Source organism: Argentina silus, assembly GCF_951799395.1.
Source record: "Argentina silus genome assembly, chromosome: 3".
Lineage (NCBI taxonomy): Eukaryota > Metazoa > Chordata > Actinopteri > Argentiniformes > Argentinidae > Argentina > Argentina silus.
The window spans coordinates 28,787,203-28,802,786 of record NC_139657.1 but is presented as its reverse complement, the minus strand read 5'-3'; the positions used below and the strand labels follow the sequence as shown (position 1 = coordinate 28,802,786).

General features: G+C 38.8%; 1 protein-coding gene across 3 annotated transcripts in view; it reads left to right on the top strand.

Annotated features, from left to right (window-relative positions):
* Nucleotides 1–4,392: 4,392 nt before the first annotated feature.
* The window catches only part of cadps2 (Ca++-dependent secretion activator 2), a gene marked incomplete at its 3' end in the record, with an annotated part of 180,354 nt that continues 169,162 nt past the window's right edge, over nt 4,393–15,584 (top strand). For all 3 annotated transcript variants that reach the window (XM_083666058.1, XM_083666061.1, XM_083666060.1), the window contains exon 1: nt 4,393–4,804. In XM_083666058.1, the coding sequence (XP_083522184.1) occupies nt 4,496–4,804 (309 nt within the window). In that variant the 5' untranslated portion in view covers nt 4,393–4,495. The remainder of the gene's footprint in view (nt 4,805–15,584) is intronic.

Below are 15,584 nucleotides of genomic sequence, written 5' to 3'. Positions count from 1 at the left end.
TAAAAAGAACTGGCTCAATCCCTTTTTGATGGATATTAAATCTCTCTCTGAGTGCCGCCTTAGCAGGTGAGAGTGTGGCTATGGTACGTTACTATTGTGTCGGCTGAAGTAAGTCGCTACGAATATCAAAGGCCCACACCAGCGCAAGTTTCACTTCTTCTAAAATGCCGTGGAGAACAGGGAGGTGGAACTAGTTTCAGACCAAGAAACCTATGTCAGTCCACTCCAACCACTAGTAAAGCAAGTCTCATTTTAGGAATCTACCTCAGATGTGATCGCAGCATGTGACTTAACGCTTTAGTAGACAGTTGGAAATGAAACATGTTTCCACTAAAACAATGATTTCCAGCAAAAATTAGCACTGGCATTTGTTTTTAAAGGAATGGTACAGCCTATTTTTATGTTTACTTGGAATATCATTTTACATCATCTGAGTTGTCCTCATAGACCAGTAGTGAAAGCTTCTCTGGTTCTCCACTTTGCTACAGCAGCAAAGGCTAGCAGTTAGCAGCACCCTCTCCAATAGATTCCAACAGCACTTAAATGAGCATTGTTGAAATTATATTGCCAAAATCTCCTCAGGGAATCTTCAAAGTTTAGTAGTAGCTATATACTAGACGAACCTGTACATGATTTTATTGTTATCTCAGATGATGTAGTTTTGCAATAATATGCAATGTTCCTTTGTCACTTGGATTCCATTTAGGATACCGGCCACTTTGTTCACAGCTAGTAATCACTTTAGAGGGTAATATTTACAGAATATTATACTGGATTGTTATAGTATGTAATTCATCAACACATGTAACATTGTTTTTGTATTGGAAAAACATGTTTGTATTATGAACACAGCACATTGTTGCTCCGAGGACAAATTGATTTCAGTTCATTTGTGATTATTATTTTTTTTTTTCTGTCTTACTGCTGAAGCATACTGAGAGGTTGATAATTAAATGAAGGTTATGAACAGAAAGGGAACATAAAATGTATACACATAGAGACAGAACCCCATCTAGTGGTTACAGTTTCACAGGTTTCCTAGTGTAAAGCCAAACCAAATCATTTCAGTTGCCGTGACTAAATGAAAGGTCATTTAGTTCTAAACTTGTTATGTATCATCAAGAAACAGGTTTCTTATATAAGCAGCAACACTGGGTGGTTAAATCCAAATGTTTAATAAAAACATAAGAGACATCTGATGCATGTTAACACCTCTTTATTTGATGTAATCTAGCATTACATGTTTTGACAAATGCCAGCCTCAATGTGGTAGACTATTGAGAGTAGTGAAGGGTGAAAAGACAAGTCTAATTAAGCTAATGAAGTTAGAAGCAATATGTGCAGCCCTCATGCCTTGATAACACTTATGAAATATGGTGATATTGAAGGTTGACACAAATCTCTATTGAGGCTCAAGCTTACATTTCCCTCTCAGCCCTTGCCTACCAGATGTAGAGTAAACTCCCTTTCACCTTAATTTGAGTAAGTGTCAATGTAGAAGGATAGCATTGCTTAATGTAACAATAGATCATAATAATCTTTATTTGATCTCATTAAACCATGAAAGTCTTGGGAATGGAAAGGTGTGGCCTTTTCTGTCTAATGACATTACATTCTGGGGACCCTTTTTTGCTCACAAAGAAAAAAAAAAGGGTTGATATGCAGAGGCTTACTCTATGATGCTTTTTATTAGAAAGCTTCAAGATGGCAGGTCTTGAGTCACTGGACTCAAGTAAATAACATTATTACGTGTGCTTGCTTCAGCAAGTCCAACTATTGTTGTTCGACATACTTATCATGATTATCATAATTCTTCCACCTGCTACTCCTCCTACAGCTTTTAAGCTATTCACAACAATCCAACTTTAAAACATGCAGAGAGGTCTAACTTGCGTTGCTATGGGTTGTACTCTATACAAACTTGAAAGAAACTTGGAGGTCTATGAACCCCTGCTGCTCTTACACCCTTTAAGCTATTCACACCATTTTAACTGTAAAATGTGCCAGCAACTCCAAATTATCAACTCTTATAAAAACATGTTGATACCTATTCAACTTTTTAAACTATTAAGCTTTTTGTAACTCCAAAACCTCTCATCTGGTTAACGTGGTGGAATGTTGATTTAGGCCAACTTTCTGAGAGTGACCTTAGTTAATGCAACTGCGATTGAACTTTCAGGACCCTTAAATAAAAACAACAGGAGACATGCGGAACACATTCTTAGAATGATTACACAACAATGCACCTTATTTGCTACCAGTTGTACCCCACTGAAACCACTCTCAACCAACTCAACCCCCTGCCCACTCCACTGAACTTCCTGAGGCTCATTCTATCTATCTATGATCTTCTAACATACTATCTATCTAACTTCTATCCTTCCAACATTATATCTATCTAACCTTTCAACTACCTAGCATTATACTTTCTTACACTTTCTTATACTTTCTCTGTCATCAGTTACTACTGCTTTACTTAGTATAACCCACACTGGTTACCTTACTTAATTGTTTTGATCTTTCTATACCCCCTCTCTCATCTATCTTTTTCATCTATCCATTTATCCATCCAATCAATCAACCAACCAATCTCACTTTCTTTCAACTATACAGAAAATCTTCATTAACCCAGATAAAAGCTTTCTGATACCTATTCAACTTTTTAAACTATTAAGCCATTTGTAACTCCAAAAACTCTCATCTGGTTAACAAACCAACTCACCACTCTCTACCCACTCCACTGAAGTACCCCTGGCTCATACTATCTATGTATCTATCTAACATTCTATCCATCCAACCAACCAAACCATCTCTAACTTTATCCGCAACCATACTACTACTTTCTTTCAATTACCCAGCAAGTCTATCTATCTATCAAAACATCTTTAAACCTTTTCTACTATCAAAATAATACTTTGCAAGCACACAAAGTTTCTTCTGGAACTTTTTCTAGTTGAAATTGCTGTAGCATGTTTTGATGATTTGGTACTGAAACTGAGCTCATAAGGGTATTATGTTGTCTACTGTTCATAAAGGTGATGTAGACAATTCTTATTGTCCCAAAGTTTTATTGGAAATTAAATGTGATTATTATTAAATGATTATTTATAGAGAAACTGAAGGGTTGAGTTAGATACATGGACAAACTTTTCATCTCAAATAATCCGTTTTTTTTTTTAAATCAGTAAAGCTATGTGTTATTGGATATGGTTGAAATTATCTCATGCAAGGTCCCTCTGTGTCAGATGTTATTGTCAAAATGATGGTAAAAAATGTTTTCTCCTTGTCTGTACCAGATCACATATTGTACCTTTAGTACAGTTTTCTGTTTGTATTAGAGCATAACTAATTACTTGTAAACTCTATCCTACCTGGTTAGTTATCATCAGTTTTTAATCGACACATGTGGAGACAAAGCTCTGGAATCTGGACGCAAGGCTATCAGTCAGTCCATAATGTTGAAATGAGAGTTTATTATATAAATATATACAGTGCCTTCAGCAAGTATTCACCCACCTGGACTTTTTCCACATTTTGTTGTTACAACCTGACTTTAAAATATATTAAAAATAATTGTTCCACTGATCTACACAAAATACCCCATAATGTCAAAGTATGTTTGTTTACTAATTAATAAACAATTAAAAGCTGAAATGTCTTGAGTCAATAAGTATTCACCCCCTTTACAATGACACTCACACTAAGCTAAAAGTAGCTTAAATGCAAACATGTCTTCTACAAGTCACTCAATAAGTTGAATTTAGTCCATCTGAGTGCAACGAAAACAGTTCATGTGATTTCAGAATGAATATCTTTCTTAATTTATAGGGTCTCTGAATTGCATAGAAATCAATTTACACACTGTGTGAATTAGGCTGTCAATACCAACTCAATAATCTGCGCCTGTGGTCTTGTTTCACCTAAACAGAGGCAAGACACTGCGCTTGGGAATTGAATTTCCTGTCTTTTTCGGCTATTTGACAACTCCAAATATCTAACTTAAAACGTATTGTATTGAATTACACAACACATTGTTTACCAAGAATGACGTTTTTGGGTCATGACAATTAACCCACAAGAGTCATATGCTTTTAGAATCATATATCATGACATGGAATAATCATTGGGCAACAGAACGAATCCCAGGTTGTGCCTTTAATGTGAAAGAAGGGCACCTCCCACATGTTGCTTGTGGTTAATGCTACAGGTTGCCCACCTGTACCGCGTCGCTCGGCTGTATCGGAAGCCACACAGTTCGCGTTCTTGTCGTTCCAATAGAGCGGAGGACGCGCCAAATCCTCCGAGTGGCTACGTCTCACGTCCTTCACAACTCCGCCCTTGCCTTCGCATTGATGTCAAGAGCGATTTCACTCAAAAGTCGTCGTCACTGCTCCTGTAACACGGGAGAAAATCGCCAATTTAAAGCTGTGACAGCCACGTCGGCTGTAGTCACGTATTACATTTGCGGCGGTTAGGACTCACTGGTGTGTGAATTATGTTGGACCCATCCTCCAGCGAAGACTCGGGTGGAGAAATTGAGGATTCTGAAGTTCCAAAAGAGCCTCCTAAAAAACCTGTTACTTCTTCAGGGCATGGAGGTAAACATAAGAAACGACCGACAACTGACCAACCCCAGCCCGAAAGTCCTCCTGTCGAAGACGAGCAGAAAAAAGAGCAAGAGAGACTTCAGAAAGAGGAAGCGGAGAGGAAAATTAAACTGCAGATTTATGTATTTGTGTTGCGGTGTATAGCATACCCTTTCAATGCCAAACAACCCACAGATATGGCACGCAGGCAACAAAAGGTGAGTGAGTTAAAACGCACGTATGTCTGTGATGATACAAACGACAAAAATAAACACCATTCGAAGTAGCTGACACAAGTACCAGTTTTCACCATCATTATTCTCCCAGAAGAGAATGCCAGCCGATATGAAATGCACCTGTCCTTAATGCGTAAAAAACTTGAAAAAGAGTTGAGCTCCCGACTGTAGGCTATTCTGTCAGAGACCACTGGAATTCAAGTAGCCTAAAACTGAAAAAGGTACGTTTTCTAAAATGTAATTTAGATGTCACTAATATGTGGCATACATATTTTAGATATCGTTGCCCGTTATGTTGACGAGATGGGTAGGCAGAGTTTCCATGAACACTAATCGAGATGCTGTCGTCACATGTCAGAAGACGCCTGAAGCCTTTGAAACCCTTGAAAATGACTACAACTACCTTGTGAATTATGTAGATTTGAACATGAACATCTCCTCTGACAGGGTCAATTTGTTGTGAAAGGGTCTAACTGTCCATGCTATCCTTTGCTCCTACAGTAATTTAATGTTTATGTTGAATGAATGGTATATCAGCATGACTATACATTGTATAGACCTACTATATATACTTAAATTGTCTTCAGTGCTTTACTGATGGATTCATTTGCATGCAAACCGGTTTGTCACTGTGCCCAAGCTCCTGAGGATAAGCACAGAAGCTATTTTTATTGAAGAAACACCCACAGTTTCTGAGATATTCCTCTTTGAGCCAGCAACTGTTTATTTTCGATACACGTAATCCCAATCTACTGTCAGATAATTTAAAATGGAAATGCCCACCTGGACATGCATTTCACATCTTACAGTACATATTTACTCAAGGCCTATTTACATTCCTCCATACATAGATATTGGGACAGCACATGGCAGGCAAGGACAGGAAGGAATACATAATATTGTAATCAGATTGTGTTCCGTCATAGTTAGGTCTATGTGTATGTGACATGAATGTACATCAAGGTTGCATGTACAATTGGCCTTATTTTGTGGAAAAAAATGATGTACTATATGAGAGAGAGAGAGATGTACAACATGTGGATAGCTATTATGGCATTGTCCACAATTTGACCCTGAGCTCAGGGAAACACAAGGTAAAGGAGGAAAAAGCAGGTTCCTTGTTGACCAAAGAGGATCTTCAGGATCTGAATTCATTAAGAGAGGCAAGGAGAGTTGCATTGATTTTTTGCCTTGTATTATCAAAACGTCAACATTTCCATGAGCCCACTGGTAAAAGTTAAATGGTCTACATAGCATGTGCTGTGGTTGTGGTAAATAGTGATGGACTAGGTTGAGCATGAATAAGCAGGTAGGATAGCCCTCAGCGTGATCACGGATGAAGCTTACCGTAGTCTGGAATTCCTGTGAACTCCCATCTCCCATCTACCCCTTTTTGGTCTCTGACCATGAACACACTGACTTCTGTGTGTGTGTGTGTGAGACAGTGTGAGACAGTGTGAGACAGTGTGAGACAGTGTGAGACAGCTTTTTATTCACGCATGCGAAGCAGCCTAGGTTGTTAATTGAGATAATGCATACATTTGAGTTGCATTATTAATTCCTACATATTTGCTCAGAGAACTTTTCTGCTGCATCTGTTTTTGATAGTTTTTGGATTAATTTAAAGTATTTTGATTATCCTAACCTCCTCTCAAACAGAGCCATATACAGTTGGAATCTGTTCTCAAAGTCCATTAACTAGTGTTATAAAACCATGCACTGAACCCTCAAAAATTGACAGCATCTTCCAGCAAAGAGTGCTAAAAGTCTTTGGTTACAAAACAACCAATCAAACTCTCTCTGTGCCTCTTCTTGCAAGGGTCACAACACTGCTTGTACCCATCTTATTTTGACTGCTACCCTAGCTGACCATAGCCAATTGGTTTTGATGGCTCTCGTTGCGACAGCAGTCTTAATGACTAGTGAGCCGTCAACTGTACTTAAATTCATAAGGCTCTATTTGTCAACCCTAAAAGGGGCAGTGGTGTCAAGACACTGTATTACTCCTAGCACTTGTGACTGCATTTTTATCTAACAACCTTATTAAACAACATCCGGTTGTTAATTTATGCAGGTTTAAAAACAAAATAATGCAGGTATAGTATAATTTACCCCACTTACTATCTTTTGTATAAAGTGAGTCATAACTTCAACAAGGCATGCAACGTTTGGTGTGTCGGTCCGTCGTTTGCAGACTGCAATCCATCACTATCACCTCTCACCCTCCTGGGAGACATTAGTACACACACACACACACACACACACACACACACACACACACACACACACACAGACAATTAAACAGGTCTTGGCAACGGAGGTGAACTGACTCTCATGCATCATTGTTGCTCAAAGCAATGACATGTCTATCAATATCAACCAAAAGCCTTGCAGAACACAGATGTGGCTTTACCAAAAATAAGTTGTAGCATTCCTGCTACAGGCCATCTGAGCCAGACAAACCTGCTCCACAACATCTATTTCCTCCTTGTTTGCCTACTTAAATAGTAGGTCTGAAGCAGTTACATAAAAACTACAGTAGCTATGTTAGTACCTCCATTGCCATGACGCCTTCCCTGGCTGTGCTCAATTGTTTACATCATCTCCTCCTTTGTACTGGTATGCACACAAGGACTTTGCTCTTAAAGGGAGGTGAAGTCTCATCAAAATATTTACAGAATCAAACAGAACAAACACAGTCACATGCAGGGGGCTGGCTTCCCCTTCCCTTTCTCTCATTGTTTCTCTCTTATTCACTCTGTCCCTTGTGATTTTCAAGTTCGAATTCAAATTGCAGAATTGACAGTAAGCAGGGTTTCGGCCAACTGCCAAGGCTTGGTTCTTTCACAAAGGGAAATTGAAATCAATAGAATTATGTGGTTTAGCTAACCTGATTAACAAAATAACATTATTTTATATTATTAGACATGCAGACGTGTTTTCTCATATTTCTGAGTTGCTTGGACATTGCATTGAAAAAGGCTGTTTTTCCTATCATAATTTCTCGCCGTGAATATTTCTCAAAGTGACAGACTAAATATAAATGCCAATTTTCTGAAAGTTTCCGTTCAGCCGTGTCCATTATAACAGACTGTGTGACAATTTAGCCTTTTTATATCAAATGTTTTGCGCCATAAGAACTAAAAAGATACAAATTTCTTTACAATGAGAGGCCCCTAGAAAATATGTAAGTAACATAAAGCCATGCATTGAAATGTCTAGAAGTTTGAATGTGCAGCGGTTTGGATGTCCATCTTTTGTGATTTCACCTTCCCATGTTAAGTCAATGGATAAAATATCTATACTAATACATGCTTAATGCATGACAGATACAAATCTACTAGCTCTTTTTTAACAAAAAAAACACACTTGCTGTGGACCCTAACTCGGTTGGTGCTTAAGTTCCCTCAGGTTACAACATTAGTTAGCCTACTCATTTAGATAGACACACGTTAGCAAAAACTATAAATCTTCCTCATACGTATGTCTCAAAACGACCATATAACGACCACGTAATTACAGTTACAACAACCGTAGTAGCTTGTTGACAACAACCTCGTCGACGGTGAGGTGCACTAAGATTTTATCATCACCAAGCCGCGTTTGTAGCTAGTCACATATCTCGCCATAAGTTTAATGATATCTCACACAACACAAGCTTGCTAGGTACTGCTGGCTAGTTGACACTAATAACGATGTCATAACGTGTATACCAGAGTGTGTGTTGCTAGCGAGTGTTCATAGCCAACAAATGATGAGTGCAGTACATCCAACATAATCCAGACAACCAGTGGCGTAGAATGGTGCATTCATCAAACTAAAATGATGTCCTGCCTCTTACTCCACACATGTTGGATTGATGCTCTATAGTGTCTGCAAGTTTAAAATGCCAATATAGTCCTTTTTGCTTCATCGACAAAAGTCCTTATGCTGTTTTTCTTTGTCATTCGCTAGTTTGTGTACAGTTGACTCCTCAGTCTAGGCCTATATTTGGATGTTTAATCAAACTATCCCACTACGGGACACATGTGACCCGCACATAAAAAGCATCCTGCGATATACCTAGTTAATGAAATCATGTGAAATGTGGCATCACTTCTGAAATATTTGGGCTGGAGACAAGCTGTTTTTAGCACAACATGATGCTGTGTTCGGTTTTTCTCTCCCAGCTTAGTGGACAGCTCTGAGTTTTTCTTTTCTTTTACTGTGTTTGCCAGCTAGCGTTTCGGTCAACTGGTACCAATTTATAGGATTATCATATTAAATTGGTAAATAGCTACGTTTCCCCCGGGTGGGTTTGATATTTGGTCCAGGCTTACATTTTGCAATCCTATTGATTGATTTAATTATATGTCCCGTTCAAATCCTTTCCCCTTTTGTGATTTTACTTCTGGTCACAATCAAGAGTTAGAGGAAGAAGAGTTCATGTTAAAGGAGTGGAATTGTAGAGCTGCATTTGTATTGCTGTAAGCGCACTATCCCGGTAGGTTAGGTGTCATATCAGACCTTCCGGTTTGAAAACCAGGGAAATTAAATACAAATAAACTATGCTTTAAGTTAGATATTTAGAGTTGTCAAAAGCCGAAAAGTACAGTAAATTTGATTGAGTGCCATAACTCTGATAAATTTGACCTATGCACTGACAGGGTTATCCAGCACACTTAGTTTTGACTCCTCCTACAGCCCTAATACTTACTCTTCAGAGAGGTAATAGACCTTGCAGTGGACTCTTTCAGAAGAATAGTCTATCTAGGTTTGCATTTGGTTGATATAGATTATGCACTCGAATGACATTAACAGGTAAGATTACCCTTTTTAATGGAATGTAATTGTATGTCCTATTTGAATCCTTTCCCCTTTTGAGATGTTACTACTGGTCACAATCAAGGGGCAGCAGCAGTAGGCTATTGTGTGTGTGCGTGCATGCGTTAAAATAGTGCTACATTGCCATGATAAATTGATAACCATCAAGGAATCACATGAAGAGATCACATGATGAGGAGCGTTGAGTGAAGAGTGCCGTATTAGTCCAAATAAAGCGTTTTCTAAAATCTGGTGTCGGGTAGGACATTGGCCTTGATGTGCCTATTTCACGATTGATTCGTTTATAAGGATATGCACATTGACGCTATTAGAAAACGTAGCATATGCACGTTTTCAAATTTACAGTGTGGCCAGCGGGGGCAGCAACATGCAAAACTAGTCTCCACCACTCATTTTGTGTCCTTCTCCAAGCCTGCATGACAGCAAAGGAGTTGAGTCATTTGCCACAGAAACACCTCATGGAGGAATCCCACGCATCTCTGTATCCACATGTCTAATCCCTTGGCACCCACTACACAAAACAAAAAAAAACATTTTTTTTATTTTTTTTGGAATGTGAATTTATATAAGAAGCCATATCTACTGAAAAAGTATCCCATCTAGCTCTATGAACTGGTGGTGGGTGCAATTGGCGGCCCATAAGAGTGCTTGAGGCAGACTTCCGTCCTCTTTATCGTCTCGCCTTCCCTTGTCAATTTCCCTCTCCCTAAAACGTGGATCTTCCCAGGGGGTTATGTAACTCACTCCTTCCCCCCTCTGCCAAGAAGTGACGGGGGGGCTTTTGACAGCTAAGAGGAGATACAGCGTGGAGAGCTGTAGACAAGGCATCAGAGAAACCCTGAGGGCAGAGTTGGCCCTGTGTGACACTGTAGTCTATTGCTGTACTAGCAAGGGCATAGTCCAGATTTGGAAAGGATACCAGACTACCTTGGTTCCAGCAGATTTTACATCTATAAAAAAGCTCTGGCTGTCTATACTGTAGCAGCAACTTAAAGTCAATATTGTAGCAAGCTCCAATTCAGGAATGGGACTACTTGTTAGTCTTTTGGGTAATGTTTACCAGGAATACAATTCACTTAAATTAAATGAAAAGGCAGTGAAATATGAAGGATTTGGACTGGACCTTTGAATTGTTCTTGAACTTAAACACCCAAGAACCTTGCACAATTTATTTTTTGACTGGATTTATATTTTTCTAATCTTCTATTGTCTCTGGCAATATTTGAAATCAATGAATCACCCTCCACTTCAGTTTATTTCCCATGTGTTGTAGAGGCCTCATATTTTGTGGTTTTGTTTGACGAGGTAATACCCAATTCATGATATTGATTACACTGTCATGGCTCATATATCCAAAGTAGACCGTATTGTACTGTATCCTGGCACACAGCAGTATATTTATTGAATGGAACATGTTTTCCCTGTATTATTATCCCAAAAGATGTGAAACAAGGACAAAACCACGTTACCTCAAGCTTTCAGACTTTAGAACAACGTTCGGGAAATGGGTGTCAGGTTTTTAAATACTTGTAAATGTATATTGACAGACTTAATATCTGGCGTCATGACCCCATATAGTACTGTACCTGTATCAGGCAACAGTTCCAGTCAATGAATCTGGTGGCTAATGAAGTCCTTAGGGATGCATCAGGACGAGCCTGCTCAATACGCTGCACATGTGTTCAGGAGATTGTTCGTGTTCACAGAAACTCTGGTTAGACGGTCAATTGAGGCACTCATGCAGTTCCAGACAAATGACTGACATGTCCTGATATAGAGCTTGTGCTGTATCTTAATACGATTTGACATTCATTTTTGGTTGTCTTGAATTTCAGAAGAAGTCATTCCCTCACAGTGCTTCCTTGAGTTTTACTTTTCTATGTTTCAGTCTACTGACCATCATCCTAGACATGGTTTTGGATAATGTTTCATATTCGAACCGATCACCTAGCAAACACTGACAGTTACTTGTCAAAGATGCAACTCGTGTCACTCACAATTAAGTGTGGGTTCTTGCCCAAAACCATGGTTCTGCAAAGAGCACTTAATGATTGCAACATATTTGAGTCTCTCTGCTTTACATTTCTCTGGCACAAGCACACACTGGCTCTCTCGTAGATTTGTTTCTCTCCCATAAGCAATTTCTAGTTCAACAGCTCAAACAGAATTCAGTTTTTCCTTCAGGTTATCTTTAATTTTCTTTAATGTTGCAAACAAGCAACAACTCTGTGAAATAGTCCTACCTGGTCAGAAAAGAGGACGCACATAACAACAAACCACCATTCTACGGTATGTGAGGGGAGGGTTCTTGGAATCCAATGAAATTGCGAGCACATCCTCCCATTGCTCTGTCCAGTTCAATCCAAGCCAGATCTGCTAATCTAAAATTCCTCGGACCTCCAAAAGAGGCGTGAAAACAACGTGATTTGGAGGTGTGGCTATGCGAGACTACCTTTGAACAGACTAAAATTACTCCTGAAAATAAATTATGATTAGCAATACCATTGTTGTATTCAAAGCAGAGGCCTAATAATCATACAATGAGGATTAGCATAATGTTCAATTATCTTCCTATGAAAAATACTGAGTTTTACACTTCTTGAGTGTAAAAAGGGATTTAATGACTTTTATACTCATGAGATATTTTTGTGCGTGCGTGCACACTGACATGCTCATTGTTCATGGGGTATTGATTGAGCAAACACAATGCACAATGCTTGGAGATCTCTCTGTGAAATTGAAAATGACACTTTGTTTAAGCAATCAGTTTGCCTTTCATGTCCTGTCCTTCAGACTGCAGTCACTTCTGATGAATTTTCTCTGTGGGCTATGGTAGCGGATTGGCCACTGAGACCGATCCATCACACACCTTTAATTCTCTGTTTTTCATCATGTGAACAATCCTGTATAGTTCTTGATTTTTTGGGTTATTTTAATCAGGTTTTCTTTGCACTCAATGAATACTTTAAACTGAAGTGGCACATTTTTTATGAGTAATTATTTTTTATATTATTTTTCCGTCTACTTCGTTTGACAATTTAGATTTGCTCAGCATTCGCTGAATGCAACAGTGGCAACTGAGTTGATGGACATGCTAATTCTTCTCTCAGCTCAGTATATTCAAATGCTGTGTGCTTGAAATAAGCCCCAAACTTTGCATTCGTTGACTTTTTTTGCTGCCCATGCATTTGTATGGAATGCCCTGTGGTTTAACTGTCTATGGTTATAAAAAAATGTTCACTGAGTCAGTATAATGATTCTCCCTGAAGTTTGGAAAGTGAACCCTGCTCAGATAGTTTTGGAAGCTATTATTTTTTTTAGGGATGTTCTTAAGTATAACTTGGTTTCACTAAAAAATTGTGGAATAAGGAAAATCCACCCCGTATCTGTGAAGGGATAAGTCTTTTGTCATTACAACGTTGTTGCCTTGGGCAGCCTTGTTATCGGATCAGATTCCTTCCACTTGTCAAAACTGAGAGGCTCTGTCCTCCTTTAAAACAGAGATGTCGTTGGCGGACTGTTGGCATGACAGCAGAGGCTATACTAGAGGGGAGAAAGAGAGAGATTGGGAAATAGAGGTAGAGAAGGCTGAGGCTGACTGGGACTTGAAACCCTCCCCAGGTTTGTCATGACTCATTCCCCCCCCCCCCCTTAGCGCCTCTGCTTTCAGCTGATATAGACACACACACACACACACACACGTGCATGCGTGCACACACACACACACACACACACACATTCCCTCTTTTTCTCCCTCTCTCTCTCCCTCCTACATCTTCAGCATTGAGGGGCAGAGGCTAACCATTTCTTCCTCATTAAGGTTGATGCATGAAATGCTTGATGCATGTGTTCACGTGTATGAAGTTACAATGGAGAATCGTTTTGGAAATTGTAATTGTTTGGAAAGAGGGATTCCACTTGTCTGAAATGCCCCTTGGTAAAGATGCTTCCTGTTGTCATGCCATGGATATCTACCAAAGCTTCTGAATGCTGTAAACTTTTATCCACCATGACATAAGTGATAGAAAAGCATCCTATTCAACCTCAAACTGGTCATACAAAAACATCACACACATACATACATACTTATGGCTTCCCATCAATGTTGATGACCTATTATATCCCCTTTTATATCACCCTGAAAAAGATGAAAACAGCTTTTCGCTCCCTCATGTCCAGGGCTGAAAAAAATAAAATAATGTTGCGTAGGGTTGGCGAGAGCCATCTTTGCTCCATATATTTAATTTACGTTGAAAAAGTGAATTATTTATGTGGTGACTACTATACCATATGACATTTAGCCTAAACAATCATTTAAACTTGACATCCCGATCACAACTTGACAAACTAAACTAAACAGTTGGATAATATGATGGCTTAATAAGAAGCATCACACACTGCATTCGTAACTTATGACATGTCATATAGGCTATAATTTATCTATAAAATATTGATTTAGCTACAGTTATGAGACTATGTTCTGAGTCCTAATTGCACGGTAGAGAGTATTTTAAACAGTGACCTACTGTACGAACCCAAACGCTATCTGAAAGGGTTCTCCCACAAGGACAGCCTAAGAAACCTTGTAGGTTCTGTACAACCTGGTGAATGTAGTGAATGTAGCCAATTCAATTTCAGTAATTCCGTTACTGGTTTGATTTTGTCATTCAGTTACTGATTTGGTAACAGAATGACCAGTTTTAAGCACTTATAAACTAAAATGATATCAGTAAAAATACTACAATATTTTTGGTAGGTATTCCTATACTTCTTACTTTTTGTTAAGTTTCACATTTTTAAATATTGTACACTTATGTGGGTTTTTGATAACAGAATGACCCGGAGACTGGGCAGTGATTCTTAATCTTACAGAAGCCAAACCTTTTCCTTAAAAAATGCCCTGCATAAGCAATGGGACAGGGCAACATGTTTCTTTCTTTTGGCTCTACACTCTATAGGTTTGGATTTTTGCAAAGTGCAAACCACTAGTTATCCTCAAAAAGGATGGTCAGGTTATAGTTTGTGAAAAAGTACCTAAAAAGCCTGCAGAGGTCTGGAAAAAGGTGTTGTTAACAGATAATATTAATCTTATCATGTACCAGAGTCATTTCAAGAGGAGAGTTTGGAGAAAAAGGATTTACAGCTGCCCAAGATTTGCAGTATACCACCTCATCTGTGGAACTTGCAGGGGGTGTGAGGTTTGGGCATGTATAGCTGTCGCTAGAAATGACTAACTTGTCTTAATTCATGATTGTAACTGTTGATGGCAGCAGAAGAATGTATTCTGAAGTCTACAGAAACATCTTGTCTGCTCAAGTACAAGCAAATACCTACAAATTCATTGGATGGTGCTTCATCAATGACCCAAAACATACTGGCAACAACAACTAGGGAGTTTTTTAGAGCCAAAAAGTGGAAAGGTCTCGACTGGCCAACTCAATCTTCAGATTTAAATTCAATTGCACATGCATTTATTTCGGCAAAAATACCTCAGAACAAACAATTACTGAAGATGGCTGCAGTACAGGCCTGGCAGAGTATCACCAGAGAAGATACCCAGCGTCAGGTGGTGTCAATGGGTCGCAGACTTCAGGCAGTTATTGCATGCAAAGGACTGTCAACCAAATACTAAACATGAGTGCTTATTTTGGACATTTGATAAATCTATCCCATTACTTTTGCGTACCCTGAAATAGGGGGACTATGCATAAAAAGTGTAATTTCTTAATGGTGAAACCAATATGTCTAGAATACCTTCAAATAAAAACTGAGCATCTCTACTTTTAACCTCCATAGTAATTGTTTGATTTCAAATCTAAACGTTGGGAGTGTAGAGACGAAAGGAGAAAAAATACTTCACTGTCCAATTACGTATGCAGGGCACTGTGTGTGTTGATGTTATATTAGTTGACCAGGGTCTTATACTTGACCATTAATG